The 19,489-nt window shown below is 39.4% G+C and overlaps 1 protein-coding gene across 8 annotated transcripts in view; it reads right to left on the minus strand.

Moving 5' to 3' along the window:
• FRY (FRY microtubule binding protein) overlaps positions 1–19,489 on the minus strand; it is a 407,943-nt gene that overhangs the window by 31,813 nt on the left and 356,641 nt on the right. For 7 of the 8 annotated variants that reach the window (XM_076009508.1, XM_076009506.1, XM_076009505.1 and 4 more), the window contains 7 exons: positions 18,669–18,809; positions 15,566–15,745; positions 13,285–13,446; positions 11,638–11,712; positions 9,187–9,357; positions 2,350–2,550; positions 1,618–1,779 (listed from right to left, as the gene is read on the minus strand). In XM_076009508.1, the coding sequence (XP_075865623.1) occupies positions 1,618–1,779; positions 2,350–2,550; positions 9,187–9,357; positions 11,638–11,712; positions 13,285–13,446; positions 15,566–15,745; positions 18,669–18,809 (1,092 nt within the window). The other variant, XM_076009510.1, reaches the window with a different exon arrangement.

The following is a 19,489-nucleotide window of genomic DNA, read 5'->3' on the forward strand; positions in this document are numbered from 1 at the left end:
TGGAGAAAATGACTGTACCAACACTGAGAAATATCAAGTGCTAATAATGTCACATTTATTTTGTGATTTTTTTGCATGAATTTAATTTCTTAATCTCAAGATTTCTTATTCTGGCATTTTAACCTAGACAAAGATTTTTTTCTCTGGTTCTTTTTTTTTTTATTGGCTAAAAAAGCACTCTGCTAACTCCAAGAATCTTAATCACAGTCTTTTTGCAATGGGGCAATTTTAGAAATAATTCTTATTTAAGCTTCAGTATTTTTAGGTAATTGCAATTTGATGGTTGTCCTTGGCTTAAAGCACATAGCTTTGTCTAGATTTCTGGTCTGTTTTTAGTAGGCTGTAAAAGAATACAGAGTAGCCAATATTATATTTTTTTCCTTAGAAATGTCAGAAGGAATATATTAATACTTTTATAAATTTTTTTTCTATTTTACTTTCTCTTTCGAACTTACGCAACCATAACCACACTCAGGATAAAGAATGCTTTATTTTATCCTAACAAGTATCTTAACAACAATAGATTATTTTGGTATTTCTAACATAGGGAAATAAAATTCTATACTGATGGGCATATATGTGGGCACAGCATGTGAGTGGATAGTTTTATGGAAAGGCTGTTTTCTGGAAATTTTAATAAAATAATCTTTAAATCTTTAAAATAAATTTAAAAATTTAAATAAATAAACTGTTAGAATTTTTAAAAAGCAAACCCTTTTATTTTTTTTATTTATTTTTTTTTTTGAGACAGAGTCTCACTTTTGTTGCCCAGGCTAGAGTGAGTGCCGTGGCGTCAGCCTAGCTCACAGCAACCTCAAACTCCTGGGCTCGAGTGATCCTTCTGCCTCAGCCTCCCGGGTAGCTGGGACTACAGGCATGCGCCACCATGCCCGGCTAATTTTTTATATATATATCAGTTGGCCAATTAATTTCTTTCTATTTATAGTAGAGACGGGGTCTCGCTCTTGCTCAGGCTGGTTTTGAACTCCTGACCTTGAGCAATCCGCCCGCCTCGGCCTCCCAAGAGCTAGGATTACAGGCGTGAGCCACAGCGCCCGGCCTGCAAACCCTTTTAAATAAGAAAATTACGTCCATTAGTTACCTTTCTCCTCAGAGAGTCTGGCTAGAAGAGTTTTGTGGGAATCCGACATAATAACTGTGATTGACATTAAAAATTCTGACAGCATGACAAAAGGCGAGCCCTGAATCAATATACAAATTGTATAATTGTTTCCTACATAGGAAAAAATGTCCCCAAATACATGATACACCCACACCTCACTTAGCATATTGTTTGATCAAAGTCAGGGCAAAGCCCGGCAGTTTCCCAGTCACAGCAGTCTCAGACACGCCAGTGTGTTTTGCCTCCATCAGCAGGGCTCAGGCAACACGTTTCATTTTAAAAAGGCCTCAAATCAAATCTCTTTCAACTAAGGGGAAGATGGCCGCTCAAGCTTGTGGGGGTAAAATGACTTCAAAACGTGGGCTCAGGTGCCCAAACATCAATTTATTTCAAAAAAGTAAGAAAGTAAAAAGATAAAGATAGTCCCTCCACTTTTGACCTCTTAAGAATTCTCAGTAAATCAGAAGTGATATCATTGCCAAAAATCTCTTTACCTTTGAACCCTCAGAAATCTGCAGATTATTCATATCAGGCAAAGAAGCATCGAAGCTGGCCATCCTGGTGTTAAAGGAGTGAGGGTCGGCAGGGGTCGAGTCACAGGCCGTGGTGAGCAGTTCCATGGGGTTGGTCTCCTCAGAAGGAGAGAGAGTCATGATCTGTTTAAAAAGCAAAGGAAATGAAACATAATATGAAGTCCCCATTCTTTAAAAGCTTGAATTATTTTTTTACATAAGAGTCCAAACCATTGTTCTCTAGTTGGTGGTTGATAGGTCTTAATTTTTAACTTCCATATTTCATTGTTACTGGCTCCTACTTACACATAGCAGCTGGTAATCTAGTATTATTATGACATAGACCTCTAAAACACCAGTACCTGTGTTTTCAGATAATCACATCAAAATGTCTGTTGTATCGCCTGAAATGTTTAGAGATTTGAGGAATGTTTTTAAAAGATTCCAGCATCATAAAAGTTATTTGGGAAAAATCTGGGCTTTAACAGATCTGATGGCTTTCAGGGTACCTCAATGTACACCAGCTTTTGTTTTTATTTGCAACCTACAGAGAAGACTTGGCCAGTTAGAACCCATTAGATACTGCCTGACAATTCAGATTTTAGTTTAGCAGTTGTGGAAAGTTTCTTTTGCTGAAACCGGAAATTACACTCCTGTATTAATTACAAAAAGAACAAGTCTCCCAATTCCTGGAGTGGGAGAGCTGCTACTTACTAGGTCTGAGTGCTCCAGGATCTGGCTGGCTGTGAGGTCCTCCTCCTCGGATGACTCATCAGAGTCCTCATGGTTCATTTTATTGAGGCTGGGAGTGCTTCCTGAGAGCTGGCGCTCCTCCAGAATCTGCATATCACACTTGTCCAGGCTGTCCAGAGAACGTCTGCGCACTCCCCAGTTGAAATTGTCCATACTCTCCCCCTGAAATCACACCATCAGCCATTTTTATGTGCCCAAATCCCACTGCACGTACACCTTCTCACATTCATTAGCAACAGCTTAGAAACAAATATTGTCATTACCAACTCTGAGGCCCTCATCTACTTTGGTACCCAAACTTTTGTTTACCTAAAGTGAAAAGTAGTAAAAGCATGGTAGTGCATGTAAAATCATAGGTAGAAGTGATTACATACGTTTCTTTGGCATGGTGGGTAATTGCTACATTTTTTAAAAGTTGATTTTGGTAAACCCTATACATGATCGGTGATTTAAAAATCTGTAAGAAACAGACCATTAATATTAAAACAGTTTCAAAAGAAGTGTCAACCCCTCCTTCCACCCCCCTGCCCTCCCTGACAGTTGGCCCCTGTTTAGTGCTGTTTTCAGAAGGAGAAAAAGTAGGAGCTATGCTTGTAGCACATTCTGAAATCCTTTGGGTATTAAGTAGAGCACATTAGGTAACATTCCAGCCTATTTCTGCCACAGTGGTTTCCACAGATAAAATGCAGAGTTAAAGACTGTCAGAGAGCAGCTGGGCAAAGTCTGGCAGATCATGCACTATGCAGAGGCCAGAGCAGTTATGGCTTCACTTTTGCTTCAGGCTCATCTTTAAATAATTGTCCCAACACCGAGTTAAGCTCCTGGACCTGAAACAAACGACTCAGTACCAAACATTATTGCTGACTGGTACATGTTGATTTACTGAGGACTAGCCTAAATGGCCATGTAAGTGTTAAAGAAAGGTTTTGGTTGTATTCAGACTTTCTCTACAAACCATCAGATATTAAATAAGTTTATTTAAGATAATTTTTTTTCTAGAAATGAATCAGGGTTTTATGTTTCTCTCTGTTAAGAGAGGAATAAAGGAAGAAAAATATTACATAGCCCACTGATAAGCAAATTTTAACCTAGACAAATGGGTAATCTGAACAAATCTAGCACAGACTCTTTTCATTTATTGGTAATTTGAAACACTGCCTGGTGGTTCGCTGAAATAAAATAACTTTTGTTGACGAGAGCTCAGAGAATAGCATAATAATATGAGAGATGCAAATTATTATAAAACTTAGGGAGTATTAAATGTATTAATTTTCCTCTAGTTTAGGGTCTATTGTTTCTAGCTCCTCAACAAGCTTGCCATTCTCACAGATCTCTCACGTAACAGAGGCTTAGCTTTTCTAAAGTTTGTTTTGGCTATTCATGGAGGAAGGCAATAGGTATGAATCCTAAACACATTCTGGATATGATACAGAAATTGCTATCATCATTCGTCTCCATTTATGATATTTACAATTGCTCTTAGGGCTGTTTGATCATAAAGAGAAGGCAAACTCAGAATATAGTGTCTATATTCTGTATCTGTACCTGCTATAATAAATTACCACCAAGTATTTTTGTTTTCTTGGTAGAAAAAGACTAACTGTTGTGTTGGGATTTAAAAATAGCTATCCCAGTGAGAAAATGAAAAAACATGTGGATGAGGCAAAAGTTCTGGGAAGAAAAGGAAAATCCAATGTGTAAAGAAAGGAAAAAAGATTAAGAAAAATAACAATGCTATACAGAGTAAAAAGAGAAGAATGTGAATCTTACAGGGAAAAATTTACAAACATAAATTCACAAGTGATTCTCTTATACCAAGTGAATGGATGGATTGGATGAACTATCTTAAGCAACAATTATGGAGGTCTCCTACACTGAACCCCAGACAGAACCATGAGCTTTCAGAGCCATAGAGACATCTCAGGTTAAGAGAAGGCTACACAAGACATAGGTCACTGCTACCGCTGATTTGGTGGCAGCTCTGGTGAAGACCTGAATCAATCAGGCATGGGAATAGGGAGGCAGGAAAAGCTGTTTTTGCAGGAATAAGATCTGGCTGTCTCTCTAGAGGACGAAATATTTCCACTAGAGGCAAAAGTGTTGAAATGATGTCCCCGGTGGTGGCTGAGGGGTTGAACAGCCTCGTAGTCTGGCCCCAGTTAAAGTCCACGGTGATTGAATGTCAACAAGGATTTCCCAGCCTGGTACAGGAATAGTCCTAATAGGAGAGCCACCTTCTGTCCTTCCTCTCCCCCAAATGTCAGATTTGTATTTTATGTTACATACAAAGCTAAAAGTTACATAAAAGTCAAAACAGTGCTTTATTGATTATGCCAGGTTTTCCATGTGTCAGAAAAATGCAGAGGATGGCTAACTATTCGAAATGGACAATCTGTGTATGTCAGTTATCAAATTTATAAACCACTCAGGATTTATACTAGATGGGAAAGTATTAATGACTGAACATTCTAGAAATGTTGGAAATAATATTCTTTGAAATATTTTTTCTTTTTTCATACTGGAGCTCTGTCATATGAGAATTGTTGGAGGAACTTAGGTGCACTGTAGTCAAAATATGTTCTCCGAAATGTAGCTATTAATACTTAGAGTAAGTCTGATATACATAGATATAGTGAGATCACAGGTCAGTGTTCCCAGGAGGGTACTGGTTAAAGCCTTGTAATTATTAGCACCTCCTTTTGCTTGCAAAGGGGCCCTGGTTTGTATGAAGATTTATATAGTCACCCTATAGAGATAACTTCTAATTTCTGGAAAACAAAAGGACTTATGGAAGTATACATGGTATATAATTAGATGCGGATTGTTGATTTTACCTTTAATAAAAGAATTTGACATCAAAACCCATCCAGTTGTGCAGTTGCCTAGCCAGAAATTATAAGATTTCCATAGATCATATTTGAAACTCATTTTCTGTCAAGAGATACAATCATGCAACTTCCTGAACTAGGCATGTAAAGTTTTTTAAAAAATATTATGCTTATATTTTAGAAAACATTTCCATTCTAGAGCAGCCAGGAAAAATACCTCTTATATCACACACACCTAAATGGAAATATGCACGCAAATAAGCATACATATACTGGAAGGGAAGAAAAAAGCAATTACGTTGTTATAATTCTGCAATGATGCAAAACATCTACGGGCATATCTGAATTAAAAATAGCATCATCTTACCTGAAGTTCCTGGGTAGCAGATTGAATGGACAGAAAAACAAATAAAAGGTCTTTTTAAAATGATTATATTAAAGATACTCAAGTGCATTTGTCTTAGTTTTAACACAACAGCAACTAACAATGCCAACAATATGTTTTCAGTAGATGCAACTTAAATACAAAGGTAAATATACACTAATCACTAAAATCAGTATTATATATTAGAAATGCCAAATCTCTTAGGGGTGGATGATATAGCTGGGGTAACAAACCATTAATATAATTTTGGAAATAGCTTTCCACTTCAGTGACAACTTTGCTCTCCTCAACACTTTTTTTTTTTTTAGAATGCCTAAATATGTATTTGTGAGAAAATTGTTGAACGTCATGGGAAAATGAATGAGGGTCATCAACTGGAAAAAAGGTGGCATCACCTGATCCTGCTCACAAAGCTAAAAGTGTTGTGAATCATGATCTATTTACTGCTGACGTGCAATTAATAGCAAAGACACAACACCTTTTTTTTTTTTTTTTGAGACAGTGTCTCACTTGGCTGCCCTGGCTAGAGTGCAGTGGCATCATCACAGCTCATTGCGGTTTCAAACTCCTGGGCTCAAGTGATCCTCTTGCCTCAGCCTCCCGAGTAGTTGGGACTACAGGTGTGCACCACCATGCGTAGGTAATGTCTTTATTTTTTGTAGAGATAGGGGTTTTGCTCTTGTTCAGGCCGGTCTTGAACTCCTGACCTCCTGATCCAGCTTGGCCTGCCAGGGTGCTAAAATTACAGGCATGAGCCGCTGTGCTCAGCCAACACAACACCTTTTAAAGATTCTGAAAAGTTCAAAGGCAAACCCTTGCAGATATTATTCAATAAATTCTGAGACTATTTAATGAAAAAGCATGGACATGAAAAAACAACTAGTCTTTCTTTTTTGATAACTGTAGTTTGAGCTAGAAGCCAAATATGCTTAACTTTCTCAGATGAAGATATACTGAAATTACTCACCAATGACAGTATAAGAGGGCTAACATTTAGAATGTCAGCAATGTGCCTGACACCAGATAGAAGGTAGACATAGGTTATCTTATTTAATTTCCCCATGTCAACTCTACAGGCAGGTACTAGCTGAATATCCTTTATTCAGAATGCTTGAGACCCAGAAGAGTTTTTGGATTTTGGATTTTTTCAGACTTTGGAATATTTACATACATATAGTGAGATATCTTGGGGATGGGGCCCATGTTTAAACGCAAAATTCATTTATGTTTCATATATACTTTACATATATAGCCTAAAGGTAAATTTATACAATATTTTAAATAACTTTGTGCATGAAACCAAGTTTTGACTGTGTTTTGACTGTGATCTGTCACATGAGGTCAGGTGTGGAATTTTCTACTTTTGGTGTCATGACGGTGCTCAAAAAGTTTTGGATTTTTGGAGTATTTTGGATCTTAAACTGTAGATTAGGGATGTTCAACCTGTATTATATACCCATTTAATAGATAAAGAAGCAGAAACCAAGAGGAATTGCATCCATGCTTAAGGTCATATGGCTAAGTCAGTGGTAGAGCTGGAATTCAGACTTGGAGCTGCTGGACACTGAAGTCCAAGCATTTTTATTCTTCTACTCTATAAGCACATTAGAATCCCTTATGATTCTATTGAGAAGTAACAAAACATTCTCACATGGTTTATTTTATTTGGATAAAATATACACTCTCACTCCCTTGAATTTCTTATAAAATCTTAATCATAGAAGATAAAATAATCACTGTGATTTTTTAGTTGTTGGCTACGACAATAGAGAGAAGAGAAGAAGGAAGATCTGTTATTCACTATTTCTTGTCCCTGAAAAACATTAGTAGAATATTAATTTCTAAGTGATGGGCTTGTCAGATTTTTTCCCCTTATTTTGATAGAAATTAAATTTGTTAGTTGTTCTGAAATTGTATCTGATTCCTCTGCTTTACATCATTCCTGCTAGGTCACTTCACATAACATTTTTCTAGGGCTGAGGTGGGAAAATGATGCCTCTATTGCTTCATCAGTTTTCCCCTCCTGAGTTTAACTTCCAGAGTGAACAGGGTGTCCAAGCTTGAATTCTAAGCGAAAAGTAAACATTAGGTCAGTAGCCAGATCAGAGAGCAAATCTTTTGACATCAGCTGAACTTCGAGCTCTGGCACAGAGAGATTTTGAAAGTATTCAAAACAGTTGTCTTTTGCTTTAGACTTTGAAGACACTCTTTACTGCATTTAGGGAATGCTTTCTCTGTCACTAATTATGGCTAACAGAAAACTTTTTATTAGGTCTAGAACAATTCAAGGTGAAAATTAAGCTGGCACTTACTTTAAGGGTGCCTTATAGTCAGTGCCTTTATACTCCTTAAGGCCTGCGTCTGCTAAATTTGTTTTCCAGGGAAAGAATCAGTGAAGAACACATTCTTTACTCTGACGACATGATTCTCCCCTGCTGGCATGGACGCAGGGTGGTCAGTGGGCAAGGGAAGACGAAAGTGGAGAGCTTTTTGGCCTCAACTAGACATACACGCGTTGGTTAGCACTGACGTCCTGTCAGGGAAGCAGCTACTTGAAGCATCATTTCCCACAAGTTTGGAGTTAGGTAAGGGGGTGCATATCCACCACGGGACATAATAAACTTTGAATCTAGGTCTCCATTTTAATGACAGGACTAGCAGAAATCCCCTTGGGATCTATTGTGCAGTTAGACATGAGCTGGACAAAACCATGAGCTCAGGCTCAGTACCTGGAATCTTTACCTGAGACAGTCTCACTTATGTGAATTGAGTTTTTATCCCATAAGGCAAAAAAAAAAAAAAAAAAAAAAAAGACTCTCATTCTCAGCCAGGACATGCCCCAGGGCTATTGGAATGAAGGTGACAGGGTGATGCTCCTCCTTCCAATTCCTGTTTTCAAAAACTTGATTCATACCTGAAAGCATCTCATTACCATGACTATCATTCAAAGCAAATGAATCTACATTTGCCGGCTGAGACTTGAATTCAGCTGTTCCAGGTGTCTGGAACACTAGCCACCAAGCTACAGCAGAGCAAAGAGCTCTCTCCTGTGCACTATATTTTGTTTCAAGTTCTAATGATTTCATCAAACACAGCACAAAAATGTTGGCTCCCTCAGGCTCTGGTCTCATGTTGTGGCAAGTTAAGCTTTGAAGTAATTGAATTACAGCAACTTCATGTTTGAAACAATTAAATGCTTAGCATATTTTACCCAGGTACCAGTGAACAGGCTCAGAACTGAAATGTTTTTGTGATTTTTTTTTTTAAAGTTCACCTTTGGACTACACACACACACACACACACACACACACACACACACACAGTCTTTGCGCGGTCATTAAAACTTAGGTCTTTGCCATTTAGAAATAACTTGGCAGCTTTTGCTGTGTGCTCAGACAGGAAGGGTGTGGTAACTTTTGCCAAAGTTAAGCTGCTGTACTTTGTATAAGCTGATTCAAAAAAAAGGTTACAGCTTTCCAATTAAAGACCTTGTTACAAAAACTCATTATTTAGCAGGTAGAAAGAAACTGTTTCATTAGTTAAGGCAAAGGTGGAAGGAATTATTTTTACAGAGAATATCCGTACCTCTCCATCCTCCAGCTCCACATCTAGGAAGTCGAAGTCTCTAAAGACTCTAAACTGCTGTTCACTGTTTGTGTCATCCATGTTCTCCTGTTCTCGGGCGCCGTCCTCAGAAGACACCAAGCTCGTCTGGTGCTCAAGCAGATCCAAATCCCCACACGATGAGAAAATCACCTACGAATCAAAGGAGTCCTCTCCTGAGAAACTGTTCTCCCTTTGGATGTTTGTGCTACGAAAAACCGTAATTGGCTCTTCATAGACTGTATTTCCAGTACACACCTAATTCCTTAAGTGGGTATTTTTAGAATGTTCTTTTATTATTTATGTTGGACAGGTGCCTTCATTAAACTTGTTGCAAAGGCGCAAGTTCAGGCACCAGGAAAATGTTCAAGAGCCAAATTGCTGCCTCTTAATGAAGACTAGATACTACCTGTGTGTGTGTGTGTGTCTGTCTGTCTGTCTGTCTGTGTGTAAAACAACCGATCATGTGTTTACAGACAAATGGGAACAGCCAAGAAGATGTTCCACTGTTTCTGAACGGATGGAGGTTAGAAATTGTACACATTCTCACACACACACACACATATCAAATACATATACATAATATTTTAAAAACTACTGATACCAAAATATGTTGTTGTAGAATGAATGAACTATGGGAGCAAAAGATTTAACCCTTATATTGATAAACCAGGAAGAAACAGAAGCAAAAAACTATAGTACTTGTTCCCAGAAGAGGAGATGGGCAGCCATGCCCGTAATTTATACTTAAATTCCTGTCCTGTTGATTTAAACAAAACATTTTTTTTTTACTTTAAAAATCTCTAGTATGTTAGTGTTTTAAAATTAACTTCTATATTTAGGTTCTTTTCACCAAGCCATTTTACTAGAACTTTCTAGAAGTAATAAACTGCAAGTGAACCTAAATGTTTTGCTATCCAGCCTCTACTGATCATAGATTGATATTAAATAAAATTAACAGTATACTTTATTATATAACCATTATAATGTCTTAGTCTTCCTTGAAAGGTAGGCAAACTATGTATAAGAATTTAAACACAACAAACATCTTTCAAAAGTAGAGAGTGAATGGATTGCAAATGTCCTTTTTTTCCTCTAGTATTTAAGAATAGCCGTATCATGTGTGCTGTATTCTCATAAAATGGTACATGACACAGGTTTTACACCGAGCTTGCAAATGGCTATGTGAGATGAATAGCCTTGAGGTCCAGTCAACTAGTCTGTGAAAGATGAGACACAAGAATTCTGATTTCCTCAGCTGAAGGCTCTCTTGCCTAGTTAGTGCTGCTTCTCTTATTTGTAATGTACGACAGATCAATTATTTCTAGGTGCAAAGGCCTCAGCACAGGGGCAGGCAGTATGAACCTGAAAGAAAAAGTGTCAACCGCAATGGCAACAAAGAATAGGCCTCCCTGGCTGTGCTGCAGGACAGAGGCAAAACACTCTCGTTTCTTTCTGTCATGGGCTAGGTAGCCCTGTCTGCCTTGTCCCCTTTGCCCTAAATAATGTCACAGGAGCAGCAACAATCCCACTGATCAATAACACTCAAAAGGAGACTTAAATGGAGGCCCAGCTTAGCTGATGCCTGGCTAGGGTACTTTTCCAGATGATATCAGTTTGCACTTGAGCAAGTATTTAGGAGCCTCTAATATTTCACTGCTCATGGGCTATCTCAGTAGATACATTTTGAAATTTCCAAAATAGCTCCACAGAAAAGTTTGTTTGCTAATTCTTACTTTATTTTGCTTTCTTTTTTGTAAAGAATAAAGCTCCTGTGATATATAGATGAAATAAAAATACTTGGTGAAACCAGCCCCTGACATTTTTATTGTTTTTGCTACAATATGCTCACACACACAATTTGAATTTTCCTAAATTTTATAAAAGATTCAGAAGCTTACTTATAATACTTTGATCATTCATTCATTCAAAATTCCAATGGCATTTTTTTTTACTATAATATCAGTGGAAGTTTATATGAGGAAAAATATGATGATATATCATTATTGTTATCTGTATTGTATGTGAATAAAATAATGACATCACAGTAATAAGTGTGTACACAGAGAGTAAAATTACATCCAAAAGGAATGCACATATATGACATACATGGTGGTCAGCACAGATTAGTTTATATGTTGTAAGGAAGTCTAGGTATATTTATTTAAAAAATCCAAGAAATTTAAAAAATGAAAATAACTGAATATTCACAAACTGGAGCAAACAGCCAACAAAATTTTTCATGGTTTCTGAACTCAGTGAGATTAAAAATCATAGTGTTGAGAGAACCAACCCAGGGGTTTAATCAAGATGGTATACATCATACTTGCCATTCACAGTTGAATCCTCCAAAGTATATGACCAAAGGTAGAAACAGATCAAATTCAAAAGAGAGATGATACCAAAATAACTGTGATACATGATAGAACTTACGGATGGATTTTTGCTTAATCCTACTTCTTGGCCACACAGAGAAAGGACATGCACCAACTTCTCTTTTGTCCTCTTCTGGAAAAGAAACACAAGACAGGTTTTCATGATGGGGTCCTATGAGCAAATGTGCTCTAATATTACAGCTACTAGCCACAGAGGGCAACAGCACTTGAAATGTGGCCAGTAAGAATTGAGATGTACAATACACAAATTATAGAGGGACAGAAAATACGGTGTCTATTCAAAGTCTGAGACAGGAGGACCTTGAAGGATGGCAGGAGATTTGCTAAACCAATACTATTTCCCTAAATCTTAGTGGTTGGTTTACAATTCTGGGAAGGAACCAACGTAGAGGAACATGGAACTGGGCTGTACATTTTTCTTCTCTTTTCCGACAACTCAAATACTCGCAAAGAACCTGCTATGTCCCAGCAGGCACTGGGCTGTATATTCCTTTCCCCTAAGCTTTGAGAGTGAAGGTGAGTCCCACTGGGAGGGCAAACACAGTGTTTTCCTGCCCAGCACCCACTAGGCCTTCTAGTATTGCAGTTCCTCTTTTCACCTTGGGAAAGGCTCCTCTCCCACTGAGTGGGGCTTTGCCTCCTTCACATGCCCTGAAAAACTCCTTTTCCTAGGATTGCTATCCATGTCAAAAGAGGGAAGGCCTCTGTCTTTCTGAAATTACCAGAGTGAAAGACCAGGTAAATCTGGAACTGCCAGAGGTCGCTGGTGCCTCCCACAGTAAAAGCCTGCCTGGGAATGAAGTCAGTGGGGGGCAGTGGTGGGGGAACAGGGACCAAGACTTTGGGAGGTCAAGGTGGGGACAGTGAGAAAGAGAGAGAAAGTCTAAGAATCTAGTTCCCGACATTTGTGTATGAAGATCCACTGTTTCTCTTTCTATTTTCTATGGAAAAAAAGAAAGAAAAAAAAGATCCCACTGTGCTTGAAGCCAAGGTGGTTAAGTTAATAAATTCCTTTTGCACTTCAGGTAATTTTTCAGTGGGTTTCTGTTACATGTCACCAAAAGATCCCTGAATAATGCAGGAGTTTTGCTTGACTATAAGCCCAATGGTATCAATATGGTGACACAGTCACCACAGAGTGAATATCGCCTTTATAAATACCGTAGGCTGTGATAATAGAACAGGAGAAATCAGGTAGCACCCCCTGTCAGCGTGGCACAGCCTGTGCATGGACACCATGAATGAAGCTCCTGCTCTGAGGACAGCAGCCAGAGCAGTCTTTGGGTATACAGGCCCCCTCGACCCTTTGGGTGTCCAAGTCGGGTGGAATTGGTTGGGTGAAGTGAGGACGTGCTGTTTGCAGAAGACAGGACTCATCCGGGGAAGTGGCAGAGGGGCAGGATTTCTTTACATGTCTGAAGGGCTGCCATAGGAAAGATCAGATTTTGTTTTCTAAGCCTTAAGAAAACTAGAACCAGTGGATAGAATCAACGAAGAGTTGGACTTCAGCTCAATGCAATGAGCTATTCAGAGAGAAAACGGGTTCCCTTGGAACACCGTGGAAGTGCTGAGACCCAAATGGGTGACCTTGGGTGGTGAACAGAGGAATCCCCTGTCAAACGGGCAGTTGGGCTCAATAGGTCCCTAAACTCCCTTCCAGTGCTGTGAGTTTAGGATTGGATACCTGAGAATACTGGGGCCTTTTCCAGCTCACAGGAACAAGGACATTGGAGTTGGAGCCTGAAGAAGTGGAGGAGGTGCTCCGGGTGACAGCCATGGCCCTGGGCTTCCCATCACGCCCAGAAGAATTCTGCAGCTCATCATACCGCCTCCCGATGATTGGCGTCTTGAGAAGAAAGAATACAAAAGCACACATTCGTCTATCTCATTCATAGTTCTGTGGTATATGGGACCACTCTCCCCAGAGGCAACCAAGAACTGCTTATTTGATTAAAAATCAGATGAAAAGTAGTTCAGTGTTACAAGTAGGCTCATTTTCCTGATGTGCAAGTAATAGTCTGCATCATTTTGCATCTTCAATATTTTCCCACCCTGTGTAGCAGCAGAAAACAAGCCCGACTGCTTGTTCTTCAATATGCTTTAGAAACCACTGAGAAAGATTAGAAGCAAAATGCACAGGAAACCAAATAGTCAGCTTTTCATTGTTTAAGCTTGAAATAATTTCTTATAGTTAGAAGAAGAAACAAAAATTCTTTCCCCTCTTCCCAATCTTTAATTATCAATCTTTATATGCTCTCAATTATTAAAAATATGTTTTAATTATTCATATCTTTTCAATTATTCAAATGAATGAGGTCAGGGTCAGGTACTTGGGCAGCACTTAAGAAATTTCACCTCCTTAGAGCTCTGGAGTGTGGTGGCTGGTGGGCAGCACTTTCCAAATTTTAGCCCTAAGCAGGTCTCCGCAGACACCAGCCCATGGGCCTGTCCTCAGGGTGGCAGAACTGACTGGGACTGACTGGTAATTCTATACCTGGCTACCGAGGCCCACCTTTTTGGAGCACTTCTTGGGTCCCTGGGGCATGCAGCTACCTGGCTACATGTTTTCTGTATCTCTTTGGAACAGAATAAACTCAAATCTAAGGGTAAAAAATAGCTTTTCCCCCCTCCCGATGTAAAAAAAAAAGTTAAAAATGGACAAAGATTGAATTGATGCCTTAATATCATTTACATAGTAAAGACAGATGCAGGAGTCACAGTGACAGCAAAATATATCTCATCCTGAATACTGAAGTGATAAAAGGTCTATAAGGACTGTTGCGTCAAAAAACCCAACTTCAGGCCGGGTGCAGTGGCTCAGGCCTATAATCCTAGCATTCTGGAGGCTGAGGTGGGTGGATTGCTCGAGGTCAGGAGTTCGAAACCAGCCTGAGCAAGAGTGAGACCCCATCTCTACTATAAATAGAAAGAAATTAATTGGCCAACTAATATATATAGAAAAAATTAGCCGGGCATGGTGGCACATGCCCGTAGTCCCAGCTACTCAGGAGGCTGAGGCAGGAGGATCGCTTGAGCCCAGGAGTTTGAGGTTGCTGTGAGCTAGGCTGACGCCACGGCACTCACTCTAGCCTGGGCAACAAAGCGAGACTCTGTCTCAAAAAAAAAAAAAAAAAAAAAAAAACCCAACCTCATATAACCTAAGTAATAACACAATTAGGTTCCATATAAGCATATCTGGTTGATTTCTTAGTGAATGTATTCATTCAGCAGTGTTTGGAAATATTTATGAATGATCTACTATGCATTGTACCATGCCCAGTTATGAAGATGGACAGAGCACAGCTTCTGCTTTGTGGGTTCATAGCTCACGGGGTATGAGACCTCAAAGCAAAGCTATTTTATACCTTAGACTTGAATATTAAGTCCAGGCCTTCCAAATGTTTGTTCACAAACCAGAGTAGATGTGATCACTTTTTGTCCTTTCTTTTCTTCCTGACTCTGTAGCTTAGGACCCCAGCCCCTTTCTTCCCTGCCTTGACCTTCCAAGGTAAGAATTTAGTTTTACTTGTTTACAGAGCAGTGTGGCTTGGGGAGGCAGCCATAAAGGCAGATTCTGTGTTCCTGTAACTCTCAGTCATTTGCTGGGCTGGCTGTCATTCAGGGAAGAAGGCTGAGGATATAAAGATATGACGTGCCCATTGTCAGATGAAGGATGAGTGAAGGTTGTGGTTTAAAATGCTTACAATCATTCCATTTTTAAGCATCTTTGAAAAAAATCATTTTTTAATATAACAGAGGCTAGTTTCTTTCTATTTTTAAAAGAGAGCCACAGTGAATATGACACTTGGTATGTTCTTAAAAAAGCAGAACCTAATTTAGGCCTTAGACATCTTCATTTAATAGAAATGCGGAATAAGTCTCCCTTTCTCTAGGTGACTACTTTTGATCTTTGCTACTTTAAATTTATGCTAAAATTCACAGAAATAGTTAACATAGCTAAGTACCTCTGAAATATCAAAGTGAAAGTCCAGAGTTTTTCCGGGTAATTCCTTAGAAGCACTCGTCCACACTCGGTGTATTTCTATTTTTGAGAGGTCACTGTGCTGGTAGGAAGGCAGAACGAGGCTGGCAGATCGAGAAACTACCAGCTTCAAGATATTCAAAGCTTCTCTCCAGTGAACACTCTGCAGGAAATAAAACATTCAAAGGTGATAAATAATTTCATTTTTTAAAGCTAATGTATCGCTACTGAAGCTTCTTATGACCAGTATGAATTCCCTGACTTAAAACAGTGCAGGGGATTCTGTGATAAGAAAAAGACAAATGTGGCCAGGTGTGGTGGCTCATGTCTGTCATCCTAAGCACTCAGGGAGGCTGAGGCAGGAGCATCGCTTGAGGTCAGGAGTTTAAGACCAGCCTGAACAAGAGCAAGACCCCCATCTCCACTAAAAATAGAAAACAATGGGTGGGCATGGTGGTGGTGCCTGTAGTCCCAGCTATTTGGGAGGCTGAGGCAAGAGGATCATTTGAGCCCAGGAGATTGAGGTTACTGTGAGCTATGATGATGACACTGCATTTTAGCCTGGAAACAGAGCAAGACTCTATCTCAAAATAAATAAATAAATAAAAAGCAAAAGCAAATTACATGAAAAGGTAAGTTATGTATAAAATGAACTACATTTAGGAAACCAGTAAATAAAAAAGATCATGTTGTCTATATTCAAATAAATAAGAGTTTAAGATTATAAATTATCTTTATTGCTAATGAGGTATCTCTTAATGTGGAGGGGAAAAAAAAGCCCCCAATGCATTTTATGCCATTGGCCATTTGGTTCACTCTTTTTTTTTTTTTTAAGACTAGTCAAGTGCAGTAGTGAGGAGGGGGGAAAGTAGTAGAACAAGGAGTTCAATCTGTAACCGACTGTGAACAATCACGTGAGATAACTCACTACCTTCGGACCAGCCTGGTTCACTCTTTCTCAAAATTCTCCCCACCTCCAGCTTCCAGTCTTCTTGGTCCTCCTCCTAGTTCTCTGGCTCCTCAAGCTCCATGTGCTTCCTGGATGCTGGGATCTCTGTCCTCAGCTCTCTTTTCTTCTCACTTCTTGTCTTCCTTATGACTTCACCCAGGAATCTGGAAGTTCTTAACTCTTCTCTTTCCCTCCCTCTTGGTAATTTGCTCCCTCCTCGCCATTGCTGCTGGCACCAGCTTGCTGAATCCTCTCCCACCTTGCTTGGATTCTTTCAATGATGCCTTAACTAGTCTTCCTGATTGCACACAGCCTCTGCTTAAGTACAGCAGGTCCAGCTAGAGTGATCTTTCTAGAACTCTTCAGACCAAGTCACTTCCCTGACTAAACTCTCTCAAGGGTTCCCTCTGGTGGAGAGGGTAGAGTCCACATTCTTTGAGCACAGCCTGCAGGAGTCATCGCCCGGGGCAACTGCTGCAGTCCCTCAAACCAGGCAAAGTGTCTTAGCCTCTGTGGAATTACTCATGCTACTCCATCTTAGAATTCCTTTCCTCCCCTTATGGGCACATCTTTGTTTCTCTGACAAGCCCAGTCAGATTGAGGTGCTTTTCCCATAAAATTAGAAACAGATATACCAACTTGATAAAAGTTATTATTATCTTTTTTGCTCAGGCTTTGCAGTTAAAACACATGAAAAAAACCCCACATTTTCTTCCCTATTAAATTCTGCACAAGGGAGGCCATGGTTTGGATGTGAAATGAGCCACTATTCAAGGTGAGATATTGAGTCCCAGAGGTGGCCCACAGGCCTAGTAAAACAATGAGATGGGGCACATGTTAGTAGAAAGATGTGAACTGTCCCTCTGTCTCCTGGGACTCAAGTGAAGTGAAAAACCGTTACTGAAACTTCACGTCATGGGGCACAAGTATTGGAGTGACATCACTTGAAAAATGAAAAAAAATGATGTTTGGAAATCACTTTTATAATAATTTTCTGTAAGTAATGTGATTGGTGAAGTGAAGATGGAAAAGAACAACTAAAATTCATACTGTATGGCTTTGTCATTGAGTTTGAACCAGAGAAAAACCTAGCTTTTGCCCTTGAATTTTGCAACTCACCAAGGAGGCTCCAGAGAAGAAATAGGAAAGAACAAATAAAATGGGGCGAAAAAGGTGGCCGAGCTCTTGGGTTGGCCTTCTCCACGGAAGCCCACAGGGCCACTGCGCTGCTCCCACCGCCTGGGGTCTCCCTCCTTCAGTCTGTGGTCACGTGTTTCAACTTAAGTTACAGGCTCTACACACTTATTCTGGTCTGTTTGCTTTTTTGATATTTATTTTAATTTTTTTATTGTTTTATGGTAGTCTCAGAGTATGGCTTTAAGGAATTAGTCTGTAGATGTTTATTGGTGTTCACCAAGTGTCCTGCTGGGAAGGCTGCCTGGTACAATGGAACAAAAGTGCTGGCTTTGGAGCCAAGTGGCCCTGGGGTCAAATACCAGCTCCACCCTTTGCTGAGTTCTTGGGGCCAGTCTCTCTGTTTTTTTTTTTTTTTAATTAAAGATTGTTTATTATGGAAATATTAAAATATACACAGAAACAGAAAGGCTAATATAATGAATCGCCTTGTACTCTTCATCAACTACTCACATTTTGTCATCTTGTTTTATTTATCCCCACAACAGTTTTTGTTTGTTGGAGTATATTCAAGTGCATTTATGTAAATTTCTTAACCTTAGTTCCCGCCACACTAAAGTGACGATTTTTACTTCTGCATAACCCTTCACCTATTGAAACACCAAGCCTAGAACTTGGCACACATGCGAGTTCCTTCTCCCTTCTCTGAAATTGGATACTGAAAATAAGACCCTGCCCCTGTCCACCCAGTCTGATGCCTCAGTAGGCAGAAATGTGTCCTCTGCAGGCATGGGAATGCACCAAACTCTTGCCTGCCTTTCCCTGCAGCATACGACTCAGGGCGTGGTCAACGACCACTCCTGACTGCCTCTGCTGTGTCATGATGTCAGGGGATGAATGTACTGCCAGGCACCCGGGCAGCTTTGTGGCCGGGCTACAGGCAAAGCCTCAGTCTTTCTGGAATGACTCTCTGATTGCTAAGTGAAGTTATCCAAATACTCACTTGCACATATTTTTCAATGGTCTTCAGAACTTCCACATTAAATTGTTTGACAGGGACGCCGGAAAGGTCCATGTAGCTGAGCAGACTGTGGATCACCTGCAGCAGGGGCTGCTGCACGCTGGGGAGGCCCTTCTCCAGCAGCTGTGGGGACAGAGAGCAGCCGTGGTCAGTCGTACCCCAGATTGCACCTGGAAGCACCCATGTCTCCCAATACCTTTATGCCTGCACATTTTCTTAGCAGGGGAAATAAAACCCTGACTAGGAAGAGATGAAGATATTATCAAACGATAATATATTATGTGGGGATGTGTGAATACATAAGTATAAAATTCACACAATGAAATATAAGAAAATAAACCTCAAAAGAAAAGCATCAAACCCCATTAATTATCAAAAATTACAAATTCAAACAAAAGATACAGTCTGTTGGTTATCAAACTGGTAAAGACTAGAAATTGATAATATTCAGTATTGATGGAAGAGATAAAGAAATGAATATTCTTATCATCAGTGGAAATATTGATTGGATGATTTGGCAAATGAGACCAAGAGCACTAAAGAGGTCTGTATCTTTTGAAATAGTACTTTCACTTTTAGGAGCATTTCCCAAACCATAGATAGACACTAAGATTTATGGATGAGATTTCACCATGGTATTATTTATAATGGTAAAAAAATCCATGCACGAAACAAAACAAGAAAGCTCTGTAAACAATTTAAATATTGAACAACAGGAAAATGGATATATAAGGTAATAGTAAATTATATGATGAAATATCAGTAGTTAATACAATGGCATTTTTAAAGACAGTAAAAGATAT

This window comes from Microcebus murinus, chromosome 13 (assembly GCF_040939455.1).
Source record: "Microcebus murinus isolate Inina chromosome 13, M.murinus_Inina_mat1.0, whole genome shotgun sequence".
Classification (NCBI taxonomy): domain Eukaryota; kingdom Metazoa; phylum Chordata; class Mammalia; order Primates; family Cheirogaleidae; genus Microcebus; species Microcebus murinus.